At 39.8% G+C, this 15,957-nt stretch overlaps 1 protein-coding gene across 1 annotated transcript in view; it reads right to left on the reverse strand.

Annotated features, from left to right (window-relative positions):
• The window catches only part of LOC126190765 (cadherin-87A), a 699,820-nt gene that overhangs the window by 16,496 nt on the left and 667,367 nt on the right, over window positions 1–15,957 (reverse strand). The window contains exons 36-37 of the mRNA XM_049931292.1: window positions 12,191–12,305; window positions 3,711–3,899 (exon numbers count right to left, since the gene is read on the reverse strand). Coding sequence (XP_049787249.1) covers window positions 3,711–3,899; window positions 12,191–12,305 — 304 coding nt within the window. The remainder of the gene's footprint in view (window positions 1–3,710; window positions 3,900–12,190; window positions 12,306–15,957) is intronic.

The following is a 15,957-nucleotide window of genomic DNA, read 5'->3' on the forward strand; positions in this document are numbered from 1 at the left end:
CCCTGTATTTTACCCCTGCCACTTTCAGAGTTTGAAAGAGAATATTCCAGTCAACATTGTCAAAAGCTTTCTCTAAGTCTACAAATGCTAAAAATGTACGTTTGCCTTTCCTTAATCTATCTTCTAAGATAAGTCATAGGGTCAGTATTGCCTCATGTGTTCCAACATTTCTACGGAATCCAAACTAATCTCCCTGAGGTCAGTTTCTACCAGTTTTCTATTCATCTGTAAAGAATTCGTGTTAGTATTTTGCAGCCGTGACTTATTAAACAGAGAGGTCAGTAATTTTCACATCAGTCAACACCTGCTTTCTTTGGGATTGGAATTATTATATTCTTCTTGAAGTCTGAGGGTATTCGCTTTCTCATACATCTTGCTCACCAGATGGTAGAGTTTTGTCAGGACTGGCTCTCCCAAGGCTGTCAGTAGTTCTAATGGAATGTTGTCTACTCCTGGGACCTTTTTCGACTTAAGTCTTTCAGTGCTCTGTCAAACTCTTCATGCGGTATCCTATCTCCCATTTCATCTTCATCTACCTCCTCTTCCATTTCCATAATATTGTCCTCAAGTACATCGCCCTTGTATAGACCCTCTATATACTCCTTTCACCTTTCTGCTTTCCCTTCTTTGCTTAGAACTGGGTTTCCATCTGAGCTCTTGATATTCATACAAGTCGTTCTCTTTTCTCCAAAGGTCTCTTTAATTTTCCTGTAGGCATTATCTATCTTAACCTTTGTGAGATAAGCCTCTACATCCTTACATTTGACCTCTATCCATCCCTGCTTAGCCATTTTGCACTTCCTGTCGATCTCATTTTTGAGACGTTTGTATTCCTTTTTTCCTGCTTCATTTACTGCATTTTTATATTTTCTCCTTTCATCAATTAAATTCAATATATCTTCTGTTACTCAAGGATTTCTACTAGCCCTTACCTTTTTACCTACTTTATCCTCTTCTGCCTTCATTATTTCACCCCTCAAAGCTACCCATTCTTCTTCTACTGTATGTCTTTCCCCCATTCTTGTCAATAGTTCCCTAATGCTCTCCCTTAAACTCTCTACAACCTCTGGTTCTGTCAGTTTATCCAGGTCCCATCTCCGTAAATTCCCACCTTTTTGCAGCTTAAATCTACAGTTCACAACCAATAGATTGTGGCCAGAGCCCACATCTGCCCCTGGAAATGTCTTATAATTTAAAACCTGGTTCCTAAATCTCTGTCTTACCATTATATATAATCTATCTGAAACCTTCCAGTATCTCCAGGGTTCTTCCATGTATACAACCTTCTTTCATTATTCTTGAACCATGTGTTGGCTATGATCAAGTTATGCTCTGTACAAAACTCTACCAGGCAGCTTCCTTTTTCATTCCTTACCCTCATTCCATATTCACCTACTATGTTTCCTTCTCTTCCTTTCCCTACTATAGAATTCCAGTCACCCATGACTATTAAATTTTCATCTCCCTTCACTATCTGAATAATTTCTTTTATCTCATCACACATTTCATCACTCTCTTCGTCATCTGCAGAGCTAGTTGACATATAAACTTGTACTACTGTGGTAGGCGTGGGCTTCGTGTCTATCTTGGCCACAATCATGTGTTCACTATACTGTTTGTAGTAGCTTACCCACACTCCTATTTGTTTTATTCGTTACTAACCTACTCCTGCATTACCCCTATTTGATTTTGTATTTATATCCCTGTATATCTTGTTCCTCCTGCCACCGAACTTCACTAATTCCCACCACATCTAACTTTAACCTATCTATTTCCCTTTTTAAATTTTCTAACCTACCTGCCATCATTTCCACTGTAAAACTGTATCAGGCCCCACACACCTGCTCCACTCACACCAACGTCGCCACTGCTAAATGCTTCAATGTCAATGGGAGAGCAATGTGTGAAACTATGAAGTTATTTACAAAGTAACACTGCACAGCTTTTTATATAGGAGAGACTACGACTAAACTGACTGAGTGCATATATGAACACAGTAGGATTTTCTGCTTTGGGGAGACCAGCAGCCAGTTGTTGTGCATCCTCTATGGCAGGCTGTTCAGCTTACTAGGCAGCACAAGCACAGATGGGCAAACAGCTGATGCACAGGCAGTCTTGTAGCCATGCTATAGCATATGCAGTTGTATCCCACTGGCTAACACATCTGAGCCTAGATGTGTGTACATGTGCAGAATGCATGCAGTATGGCGATCTGACTGGTAGCCTACATTACCTGCACCTGCCCACAAGCTAAATAGGGGCGGCAGGGGTGCCCTTGCCCCATGGGGCAGCATTAGGACAGCCTGCTCTGTGATATGACTCCAGAAACCCTGTGCCTAGTACACCATAATGGCATTTGGATTCTCTCATCAGTACCTGTTTCTCTGAAATCCAGAGAATTAAACCTTTTCTTCATCATACTGTTGAATCCTACCACACTCCTAAACATAATCACCATTAACAACTCACTCCATCTCCCCTTTTATCATCTGTAGACTTTTCTGCTTGTAGAGTTTCATTATTTATTGCTTTTTATCTTCATCTTTAACTCCCCCCTCCCCGTCTTTTCATCCCTTTCTCTCTCTCTCTCTTTCAAGTTTTTCCTCAATTTTCTTGCTCTACTCCTCATTCTTAATTTAACTTTTCTTTCCACTTCTCAATTCTCTTCCTCAAAACCATACTTAACTCTTGCTTTGCCCTACTATCATCTCTGGATAGAAGCTGGGACAGTGCTTATCACTGTACTATATTTTACCTCATATTCTCTCTCTGGCACCCAACCCCCTCTGCTTTATCTCTGTCTCTCCCCCACCTCATTCCAGGACTGCCCAATGGATTAATGTCAGTGGCTGGTGTGCTGACCAGCCCAGGTGTGGTTTTTAGGCAGTTTCTCACATCACACTAGGTGAATACCGGGTTGGTATCCACGTCCTGCCTCACATACATCCTTCTAAGTTGCCCCTAGAATTTACTCTAGATGTAGTCAGATTGGGTGCAGTGATTCCACCGGGAGGAGGGGCAGGGGGGGGGGGGGGGGGGAGGAGGAAGCGAATATGAGACTGATGATGACCTTAGATGTTTAAGTCCCCTTAAACCCATAATCAGCAGCAGCAGCAGAGTAGCTCATTGCAGGTGGGTCTCCCTCAACCTGATGTTCGTGTGACCTGCTTTTCTTTTACAGCCTTCCTCAACCACCCTCCACTTTCTCCCTAACGAAAAGACTAACAGTTCCAAAAGCTAAGTAGTGTTTTTTCTACTTTTAAATGATTCTTTTAGCAGTACATGGAATTATTCCTCTGGAAGGTAAGTGATTTTACAGTTTTCTCAGATGAGATACTGTTTTGTCATGATTAAAGGCTAGAGTCTCTGTACTAATCATTTTGTATTTGTTTCATGATTGCCCCACTTAATGTTATTGTAAAATAAGACAATTTTTGGTATAATTTGAAACAAGAATGTTAGACTCATAGGGATTACACATTTCCATTAAATAATTGTACATTTAATTAATGTATTTGAATTTTTGTTCTGATATAAAAGTAGTTATGCCTCCTGTATGTTTTTTCAGGTTTCTGGGGTTTTGGGATTGCCTAAGCTGATTGACAAGTGAAATGTTTATAACACAACAGTACCCAGAATAAAATGCCCGCTCCCTTGTATGTAAGGTGTCAGACGAAATCTAATGTTAACTGTGATGTCATGTTACTTACCTGCTGTGGCATTCCTCTCAAAGACCCGTGGGCACTATTCCCACCACGTGCAGCTTCTATGCCACCACCAGACAAAGTGGCATAGTCAGCCAGTTCCCCAGCTGAGGCTTGATGGCTGGGTAATGGCTGTGATGCATTCGGGGAGCCCTGCCGAGCTGGCTGCCGGATTGTTGCATAGGTGTTGTCAGCCTGCAGAGTGTGCAAAATGCTTTTTACAAAATACTGTTATCCAGTAGACTTATGTATTAATGAATCAAGTGTTACAGTGAGCAGGGAACTGTAGAAGTAATTTTCTGTTAGGATTGCAAGGCTCTAGCTTGCCATTTTTTAAAACTGAGGAAAAGGAAAATGCAGGTAGGAAAAACCAGAATAAGAACAACAAAGAACATAATGACAAATACGAATAGCTGGAAGCAAAGGTTCACTCACTGTTTCTGTTGCCTGAACTACTTTTTCATCATCAGTTAATTGAAGTATTTCTGGTCGATATAGCTGATTTCCAAAGGAAGAATCAAAAATAAAAGGTAATACACATAAACATTGATTGTGTAAGTGTTGGTCAGTTTTATTATTTGTTATAGTGTTGAGTATTTAAGTCATGCTATGATATGGACGATAAATAGTTTGGACAGGAAGAGAATAGAAGCTTTCAAAATGTGATGCTACAGAACAATGCTGAAGATTAGATGGGTAGATCATATGACTAATGAGGAGGTATTTAATAGAATTGGGGAGAAGAGGAGTTTGTGGCACAACTTGACTAGAAGAAGGGATCAGTTGGTAGGACATATTCTGAGGCATCAAGGGATCACCAATTTAGTATTGGAGGGCAGCGTGGAGGGTAAAAATCGTAGAGGGAGACCAAGAGATGAATACACTAAGCAGATTTAGAAGGATGTAGGTTCCAGTAGGTACTGGGAGATGAAGAAGCTTGCACAGGATAGAGTAACACGGAGAGCTGCATCAAACCAGTCTCAGGACTGAAGACCACAACAAAAACAACAACAACATGATACTTTTAAACTCTTATTGTTATTATCACTATTTGCAGTATGAAAATTTTTTTGTACATACAAATTATGAGTAGAATTAAAAGGAGTTTTTAGATCTACTAAGTTACTTTAGATTCGTTGTTTTTGAATGGATGTAGGCATTCTACTGTCATATTACCATTCACTATGACCGCACATCATTGTCATCAGAGGATAAGTCTGACTGACATGAAACTGATGAGGCTCGACATGAAACTGATGAGGCTCCCACTTTTATGCTGAAAGGACAGTGTCTGATTCCTTGGATTATATCATAGAGATGGTGCATGCTGGGTGGTGCCATCTGTATCTACAGATTAACCCTTAAAAGGAAGTATGTGCCTGAGGGTCACACATGCATTTTTAATTTGTTAGACTGACAATACTTTTTGTGCTATTGATGGGAATGCCTCTATAGCTTCATACAATATCTTTGTCAGCCTTGTGGTGTGAGTCATTGTTGATGGTGACTGTTACACATGAAGTAATAGTTGTTTTGTGAAATATCATGGTGTCTGTGAAACATATATTTCCAGTAACGCAAGTTTTGTTGTGTGTCTATTAGACGTATATTTCCAAAAGTAATACTTTTATTTTTGATGAATAGAACTAATGCAGCTAATTTCCTTTTCTTTTGGACATTCCTTAAAGTTACAAGGCCTCCCTTTTTGTAATTATTACACAGGTGGGAAAAATGTAGCTGGTTCCATCTACATCATAAAAAAGAAAACGAACTAAAGTATTGAGAGGGGACAATCCAAATTTGGAAGAGAAACTTAGAGGGAGAGGAAATGGATGTAGAGGATTTATTTTCTGATGATTCCATTTTTGATTATTTTCTCTTGAAAAAGCAACATCCAGATCTTACTCTGATGAACAAAACTGTGTTGTAGTTATTGACTTTTCCTGCACAGGTGACCAAGAAAATGATGATGTATCAGTTCCTTTTGTTTACAAAGGGGAAAATGGATTTTGTTGAGCGTGAAAAGAACCAACTAAAGATAGAGGAGCATCTTGTGATAGCATAATCAGTGGGATACCAGGCATAACAAGGACTATTAGAAATGTAGGTGATAATCCTAAGATAGAAGATATTTGCTTTTTGATGTTTGATAATGAACTCATAGAACTAATTGTGAAATGGACAAGCATTAAACTGGAACACTACAGAAACAGGATTTAAGTACATCAGCAAAGTAACAAAAGATCTACTAATCTGTGTGAACTAAAAGCATTTAAGGTGCTTAATATTTATTTTATATGTGACATGTAAGTGCTGTTTCTTTTTGTACTGTAAATCAGTCTTCAAACTGTATTTCTAAGCTTTAACATAAACAAAAGTTACCATGTCTGGTGGTGTAATGTTCACCTGCCACAGTTGCTAACACGGGTGCCTCAGTCTGTTGCTACCTGGGGCTTTATAGGTTTGAGCAGCCCATAGTGGCTCACCTTCCATGTATTCTTTTTAAATTTTTGTGACTAAAGCCTTTCTCGCTTGATATTTATCTTATATGTGACATGTAAGTACTGTTTCTTTCTAGTACTGTTGGTCATTACTTACACTTTTATATAAAAATTTTTCCCATAAATTTGTATTTTATGTTATAGGCCAATTTGAATATTTAATTTCTGATGAAGGCACTCATAGAAGTGTTGAAATCTGGTCAAAAAACTTAAATTTTTTGATGGAGGGCTGTAATTGCTCTAGGCCAATTTGAATATTTAATTTCTGATGAAGGCACTCATAGAAGTGTTGAAATCTGGTCAAAAAACTTAAATTTTTTGACAGAGGGCTGTAATTGCTTTATCTAACTTCTATCTGTCAATCTGAGCATAAAGGCACGCCATCATTGTTCTCTACTGACAATACTGGAAGACCTAAATTTAGAACCACTATTTCAGTAATGCAGTTCCCGTTCCTGTTACCCTGTTCCAATTTGATAACACTGAAACAAGAGAAATACAGAAGGAGGAACACAGATCAGCACTAATTTTGGAATTTTTTTCCAAATTCATTAGTAATTGTCAGAAACTGTACTCCCTTGGAGAATATACTTGCATATATGAAATGCTTGTACTATTTCATGGTAGATGTGGCTTCAAAGTATATTTACCCAAAAAAGTCCACCATACATGGAATAAAAAATCTCGTGTCTAACAGATATCCGCATTTCATACTTATACAATGACTACATTTATGAGTATACTGATAAGGATTCTAACAAGTGCTGGACTGAGCAATGAAGGTGGAAAAGTTTGTGTTCGTACGCAATAATTTCTTTGATTACACAGCCAGTTTTAAGCAGCAACAGAAACATAACTGGTGACAACTGATTTTCCTCCATATAACTAGTGAGACAACTTCAAAGCATAGGGTTACCATAAGTAGGTACTTGGAGAAAAATAAACCAGAAATTTCTATTGAATTGCTGCCTTCTAAGAATGGGGCTGTCAGCACTTCTCTTTATGAATTCAGTGACTAAATTACACTGTTGTCAGTAGTTCTGAAAAATAAAAAAGCTGTAATACTATTGTGCAGATGTCTTTCTAGGAAGTAGTGGATGAAATGACATGGAAACCTGAAATTGTCCTTCTACAACAGCACCAAGGGTGGAACAGACGCACTGGACCAAAAATAAGCAAACTGCTCAGCCAGTAGAAAATGTAGATGCTGGCGTCTAGTATTGTTTTTACATTAATAAACATCAATGCAGTGGGCAGCTGCATTCTCTACTTCTGCCTTAGAAACACTAAAAGTGTCTCCAAGTACAGAATTGTCAAGTATCTGTCTGTAAATTTAGAGACCTCCTCTTGAAAATTGGCTACTTATCTCCAATTTGAGACCAAGTTTGAAGATTATAATTCAGAATCTCCTTGGACAAGACTCAAAGAAGAAGGAAGAGGAACAAGAGAGGGTGAAGAGTGGAAAACTGGAAGTAAGAGGAAGTACCGTCTTTGTTCTCACCACAACACCACTGCACATAAGAATGTGAATTGTGATAGATCAGTGTGCAGGAACGTACCAGAAAAATGTGTATGAACTGCTTAATGGATCAACCAACTAAAAATATTTGTGAATATGAAGGTTATCCCTGACATTGCTTTACACAGTTTGTGTATTTTTGTTGAGTTTCATTACATGAGAATTGATGAAAGTAATACATACTGCAATCCTTAACTTGATGGTGATGTTTAGTCAATTATTTTTTTGTTGTACCATTACATTAATGTGCTTTTTGTCAGAAAAGTAAAATTTTTCCCTTGTTACCATGTCTCTCACACACACATATTTCTAGCTAACTAAAAAACTTCATTCTTGTTGTTGTTGTTGTTGTTGTTGTGGTCTTCAGTCCTGAGACTGGTTTGATGCAGCTCTCCATGCTACTCTATCCTGTGCAAGCTTCTTCATCTCCCAGTACCTACTGCAACCTACATCCTTCTGAATCTGCTTAGTGTATTGATCTCTTGGTCTCCCTCTACGATTTTTACCCTCCACGCTGCCCTCCAATGCTAAATTTGTGATACCTCGATGCCTCAGAACATGTCCTACCAACCGATCCCTTCTTCTAGTCAAGTTGTGCCACAAACTTCTCTTCTCCTCAATCCTATTCAATACCTCCTCATTAGTTACGTGATCTACCCACCTTATCTTCAGCATTCTTCTGTAGCACCACATTTCGAAAGCTTCTATTCTCTTCTTGTCCAAAGTAGTTATCGTCCATGTCTCACTTCCATACATGGCTACACTCCATACAAATACTTTCAGAAACGACTTCCTGACACCTAAATCTATATTCGATGTTAACAAATTTCTCTTCTTGAGAAACGCTTTCCTTGCCATTGCCAGTCTACATTTTATATCCTTCATTCTTCTTATTAAAGGTTAAATTTTCACTTGCTAGCAGGTATTGCTTGCAGCCCCATCACTTACATGCAGTAAACCATTATAAATCTTCTTCTGTGCAATTTCTTTATTAAGCGCATGCTTCCGTGCACAGCCAGTGTGTCTATTAAAGTTGTCCACACAGTCTAATTTCAACTGCTTTCCTGATCACAAGAGCCCCAATACTTTAATGAGTAACTAAGACTTCTCATTTGTTCAAACATAATCTTGTGTTTATTTAAGAGGCTGTGCTGGGCCACCACTGGTTTTTTTTAAAATTTCTGTGTTTAAGGCAACACTGACACTCAATGCAGTGATCAGCAAAATCTGTACAGACTGCTGCACATAACTGCTGCCATACTAGCAAGGAATATTATAAATTCCTGGTATTCTCAGGTCAAGATGATCATCTTTAACAAGTGGCAATCTTTCTTTGATTTCCTGGGTACCTGGAATATTGGTCTGATTCCGTTCCTGTTTAGGACCCAACCTATCTTACTAGCTGTTGCACTACAGAATGGAAGCCGTATTGTATGTCGATCCTCCCTGTTTAATTGTAAGGCATCCCATCTTGGTTTTCTTAACAGCACTGACGTAATATCATGGACAGAATACCTGTTTTTTTTTCTTCCAAAACACTGTCATCAGATGATTAATCTTGGAGCTGAGGTGCTCCTTGTCCAAAACAGTCCTGGCTCTGTGTCTTGGTGTGTTCAGCATACCTCTTTTACAAGCTGGATAGTAACAACTATGTCCATTGAATCACAGATCTGCTTGACCAACACATCTAAGAAAGACAGCTTCCCATCCTCCTCCATCCCTGACGTAAATCTTATTTTTGGATGTGTACTGTGCATATGGTTGATGAACTCCTGCAACACTTCATTGCCATGCGGCCAGACTACAAACGTTTCATCATCTTTGAAGAAGCAGAGAAGCAGGATGCACAGAGGAGGGCACTACTCCATGTACATTCTTCGAAATCTTCCATGAAAAGATTAGCTATGCTGATGTTAGTGGTAAATCATGGATATTACATAAGTCATTTCATAATAAATTCCACCATACAAACAATACATGGCTGTCTAAGTGTGTCAAAATAATTTTAAAATTTGAAGAGAGAAATGAGCAGCCATAGTCTTAATGGCTCTTTTACTGTTACTTTTGTGTAAAGGGAAACCATGTTGAGGTTGACCATGATTAGATTTGAACCTATCTTCGTTTGCTTGATGACACCTACAAACATATAAGATTTCTTAATAAGGCTTTGCAAATACATGAACTGAAACCCAGCAATACTGAAGATACATACAACTTGGTTTAATTGTGTGAATGGTCACATATTTTTAAAATGTCTGCATATTATAAGTATTTTAACATATAAGTAACTGCAAGTACTATGTTTACTGAAACTGACTGGTGGAGGTTCTTGAGGGATCAGTGCCTGGATACGTGTGTTTCCCAAACAGCATATGAAGTGAATGTGGAAGCTACAATAGCATTATCCATGCTCACAAAGGATTTCTTAAATAACTGGAACAGTGTGTGACTGGTTAGAGTCTAACACAGGATGGAATACAAAAGATGAGAATCGAGTATGCTGGGAGGATATGATGCACTCATCTTTTCATCTTTATGGAATAGTGTTTCCCAAGTTATCCCCCAAGATAAAGTACATAGCTGAAAGAACTGTTGGCACATTTATGTGACGTTTTTAAATGTCTTTTCTGTCTAAAAGGAGTGATTCATATTTTGGCTGTACAAAATATTTTGAGATAAGGAGCAGTTTGGTAGATGTGGTGTTCTATCTCTGTCTTGCCATCCACATTTAGGTTTCCTGAAATTACTTCAGGTGTTATTTGGAATGGTTCTTCAAACACAATACTGATCTTCACCTTTCTGCTTCATCTAAAATGGTGTTTTTTCTCTAATGATGATAAAGTAAATTTATAGGGCTTAATTGGTTGGAAATGCCTAAAGAGGAGTTTTCATCCACCTATTTGCACATTGTTTCAATTGGACACCACTTCAGTGACTTCTGTACTTTTAATCTACTCCACTAATCCTACCAGAGTGACAGGACCTCCTGTTTAACATGAATCTGAACCACATGTCACTTCTGACGTAGTTCCATATCAATAAGATGTGAATGCTAGTGTAAAGGCTGACTGAAAAATTTCCATGGTCTGAATGGGATTCGATCCTGAAACCTCTTGGTTTCCAACCATGCACTTTACCATTAGACTGGTAGGCCCATTGGTGATGATAAAAGCTACTTTATTCACTAATCTTCCTTCAGTTTGAATGCTGAATAATATCTGTTAACATTCTGATCATACTAATTTGTGTCAGAGCGATTTCATAATGGTGAATAACCATTCTGAAAAAATAAGTGTAAATTCTACACTGCAAATGCCTACATCTTCAGCCTTAAATACAGGGAGAATAATTTTAAAAAGATTTTCTGAAGTTTGTTGGCAAATATTGTAGGAAAATCTGTTCATCCATATAGATGAAATAACCACATTCACTGGTGTAGAGGAAAGTTTCAAAAGAAGATATTTCTACAAGGAATATAACAAAACAAAATGTCTAAAAGAGGAATGTAAAGAAGTTAAAAAATTATTCGAGTTAGAATTGGTTTACTATGTGGCAGCAATAAAAAACAATGAGATGATCATTTGTGTTTATGTGTGGCAATATCATATCAGCAAAAGGTAGCATGGTTCAACCATGGATAGTTTTAACTGTGTGCAGTTTAAATAGACCCATTGATATGGAACTGGGATACCATTTTCTGTCACAAATATAGGGCAGATTCTACAGACAGTGGAATATAAGACACACAGAGTGAAGAATCAAATAAAAGCTAAGCTTATTTTGGACCAGTTTCTGTAAAAATGTAACTTTGAGAGGAAGTTCATAGTTTTTTTGCAAACTATCTGATCTATACGTGGCCATGAACAAACTGTTTCTCTGCCTGGAGATTCATTACATCTGGCAGAATTCTAATATTGTCCAGGAAGATTGCCTGTAAACATTTGACTTAAAGAACAGGCTCATTTAGTGATACCAGCACACCTCACATCATTTCTTAAAGTATAGGTGCAGAATCTTTCAGCACTGATACAGACATGAAAGGTATATGGGAAAGAACATGTTCTATCATTTATCCATAAATGACTGGTTAGTGTCTAACACAAGATGGAATACAAAAGATGAGAATCGAGCATGCTGGGAGGATATGATGCACTCATGTTAACAGAACCATTCCAGCATCAGCTCAAACCAATCAAGCCTAAATCAAGATGAACAACTCTCTGTTCAAACACATCCCATCATATACACAAGCCTAGCGTCTCAAACAGCTTTTTCCATCAATTAAAACTTCATTTCTGTAACCATAAACTATGAGATGATGTCATAAATATAAATAAAGGAATTATCTATAAACTCTTGGAATGATTATACATCTATGCATGTTCTGTAAGTAATTGTAAATTCCTGACCTACTGTTCATTATGAAGGTGACTACCACATTTTTTTTTTCTAAATATCAGTCATACCTGTGTGAACTGCCCTGTGTTTCCACCATCACCTCCAGGTTGTTGTGAGGCCATCATATCTGGCTCACTGAACACTTGCATTGTCAATTCCTGCTCTTCATATAATTTCAGTTTCCTGCAAGTAAGGGTCAAATAGCATATCATTCTTTTGCCAAGCAGAAGAGCAGTAGCAGTAACTTTTTACTGTACAGTGGGGCCAGTGATAAAATAAAAAAATGTATGTTGTGGTACAGTGTGACAAATTTCATCTCTAGTGTACAATATTATGTATTCCCTCTTTTAGAGCCACAACCATATACTACATAATAGAGAACTTTTTAATCAAGAGTTATCAAGCTCCTTCTTCCTTCCCAATAATTATTTTGGTTTTAACAAATGAACATGACTTAGGAAGGGAAGCAAGTCTTTCTATGTTAGAACTTAAACATTATTACATGTTGCTCTATTTACATTTTGTATATGCCATCGGGAATCTGATATATGCCAACAGTCATCTTGATACATCAGTGAACAAGCCAAAACATTATGACTACTGCCCACCGTGATGTTGGATGCTGCCTGGTAACATTGTGGGCACATGATACGGTAACAAAATTATGTAAGCAGAGCAGACATGAATGGGGAATCACTATAGCAAAGATATGTGTTGCAAATGGGGAAAGAGCACAATGCTGATGCATGCACAAGTGTTATGGAGCACACCATTCATCACACATTGTTGAACATGGAGATCAGTAGCGGACCACCCCTACGTGTTCACATGTTGACCCAATGACATCATCAATTATGACTACAGTGGGCATGGGACCATCAGAATTCAACTGTCGATCAATGGAAAGATGTCAGTTCTTCAGATGAATCACATTTTTCCTACACTAGGTTGATGGTCATCTCCACAAATGGCACCATCGAAGTGAACAGCAGCTCAAAATGTGCAACACACCACGGATGCAGGCTGGTGGGAGCAATATTATGCTATGGGAGACATTTTTCTGTGCTTGCATGGGACTGTGGTAGTAATCAAAGAGACACTGACAGTTGTGAACCACCTGCATCCCTTCATCTTGATGTCTTCCCTGACAATGATGTCATTTTTCAGCAGTATAATTATCTCTGTCCCAGAGCCAGGACCACATTACAGTGGCCTGAGGAGCATTATAGTGAACTCACGTCTCAGCAACTAAATTTGCCTAATGTGAATATTGTGGAATCCATCTGGGTCACCATGGGGCACAATCACCATGTACGCAAATCAGTAGCCCATTATTTATGTGAATTACATGACCTCTGCATATATATCTAATGCTACATACCTCCACAAACCTATCAACAAACTGTCAGATCCCCGATATGCAGAATCAGTGATGCATTTAGTTCCAAAGACATATAAACAAGCTATTAAGCAGATGATCATAATGTTTTGGCTTATCAGTATATATTCTAAGAGTTAGGTTGAAGACTAAATTCTAAGAAGAAATCTGTTAAGAACCCAATCTAAAATTCTGAGAGTGTGTCCAATATACACTCCTGGAAATGGAAAAAAGAACACATTGACACCGGTGTGTCAGACCCACCTTACTTGCTCCGGACACTGCGAGAGGGCTGTACAAGCAATGATCACACGCACGGCACAGCGGACACACCAGGAACCGCGGTGTTGGCCGTCGAATGGCGCTAGCTGCGCAGCATTTGTGCACCGCCGCAGTCAGTGTCAGCCAGTTTGCCGTGGCACACGGAGCTCCATCGCAGTCTTTAACACTGGTAGCATGCCGCGACAGCGTGGACGTGAACCGTATGTGCAATTGACGGACTTTGAGCGAGGGCGTATAGTGGGCATGCGGGAGGCCGGGTGGACGTACCGCCGAATTGCTCAACACGTGGGGCGTGAGGTCTCCACAGTACATCGATGTTGTCGCCAGTGGTCGGCGGAAGGTGCATGTGCCCGTCGACCTGGGACCGGACCGCAGCGACGCACGGATGCACGCCAAGACCGTAGGATCCTACGCAGTGCCGTAGGGGACCGCACCGCCACTTCCCAGCAAATTAGGGACACTGTTGCTCCTGGGGTATCGGCGAGGACCATTCGCAACCGTCTCCATGAAGCTGGGCTACGGTCCCGCACACCGTTAGGCCGTCTTCCGCTCACGCCCCAACATCGTGCAGCCCGCCTCCAGTGGTGTCGCGACAGGCGTGAATGGAGGGACGAATGGAGACGTGTCGTCTTCAGCGATGAGAGTCGCTTCTGCCTTGGTGCCAATGATGGTCGTATGCGTGTTTGGCGCCTTGCAGGTGAGCGCCACAATCAGAACTGCATACGACCGAGGCACACAGGGCCAACACCCGGCATCATGGTGTGGGGAGCGATCTCCTACACTGGCCGTACACCACTGGTGATCGTCGAGGGGACACTGAATAGTGCACGGTACATCCAAACCGTCATCGAACCCATCGTTCTACCATTCCTAGACCGGCAAGGGAACTTGCTGTTCCAACAGGACAATGCACGTCCGCATGTATCCCGTGCCACCCAACGTGCTCTAGAAGGTGTAAGTCAACTACCCTGGCCAGCAAGATCTCCGGATCTGTCCCCCATTGAGCATGTTTGGGACTGGATGAAGCGTTGTCTCACGCGGTCTGCACGTCCAGCACGAACGCTGGTCCAACTGAGGCGCCAGGTGGAAATGGCATGGCAAGCCGTTCCACAGGACTACATCCAGCATCTCTACGATCGTCTCCATGGGAGAATAGCAGCCTGCATTGCTCCGAAAGGTGGATATACACTGTACTAGTGCCGACATTGTGCATGCTCTGTTGCCTGTGTCTATGTGCCTGTGGTTCTGTCAGTGTGATCATGTGATGTATCTGACCCCAGGAATGTGTCAATAAAGTTTCCCCTTCCTGGGACAATGAATTCACGGTGTTCTTATTTCAATTTCCAGGAGTGTATGTACGGATTACAGAAGGAAAAATTTACAAATGTGGTACTAATTCAACCAGGTTACAGTCATGAACGAAGTGCATTGATCAATATTCTCTACTGTTTATGAGCAAATTTTGACAAAGGCGTTGTCAGCAATGAGGATTAATACAGGCTTTGTTCTGTTAAGAGTAAATCTGTCCAATGTAAGCAGTAAAATGAAAATATACATTTTAAAAGTTATGATCATCAAACAAACCGTACACTTTGTGAATAGTTTTATTTCCCTTCTACTGAAGTACAGTAGCAAATGGAGCTGCAAAGATTTTACATTCATTAACTCACCTAAGAACCATGTTCTGTAAACATTTGCATGAGAGAGAACCAAACTGTCAAGGAATGCATTAATAAAAGTGGTAAAAAGAAGCAAAACTTAATTACTTAGCAAATCCTACGCTACATGTTAAAAGCTGTTATAGCATGTTTATATTATTTCAATCATGAAATTTTACTTTTTTCTATGTTACATGAAATAAATGTGTTGGACCAAACAATGGAAAGTCCAAGATGGAATAACAACAGTATGGAAAGGATGCATTGCTACTCATCCCATGGAGGAGGCGTTGAGTTGCAGACACACACACACACACACACACACACACACACACACACATGTGCGAGTGCCACTCACACAAACAAGACCAGTTATAGGGGTGGGGGACAATGCTAGTGCTGCCTGTGAGAGCATATAGGGACATGATGGGAACAGGAGACCACTGCTGGGTGTGGTATCAGGAGGCTATGCTCCTTTATTCACAGGGATTTTAAAACTCAAGTATTAAATATTGTG

This window comes from Schistocerca cancellata, chromosome 1, assembly GCF_023864275.1.
Source record: "Schistocerca cancellata isolate TAMUIC-IGC-003103 chromosome 1, iqSchCanc2.1, whole genome shotgun sequence".
Lineage (NCBI taxonomy): Eukaryota > Metazoa > Arthropoda > Insecta > Orthoptera > Acrididae > Schistocerca > Schistocerca cancellata.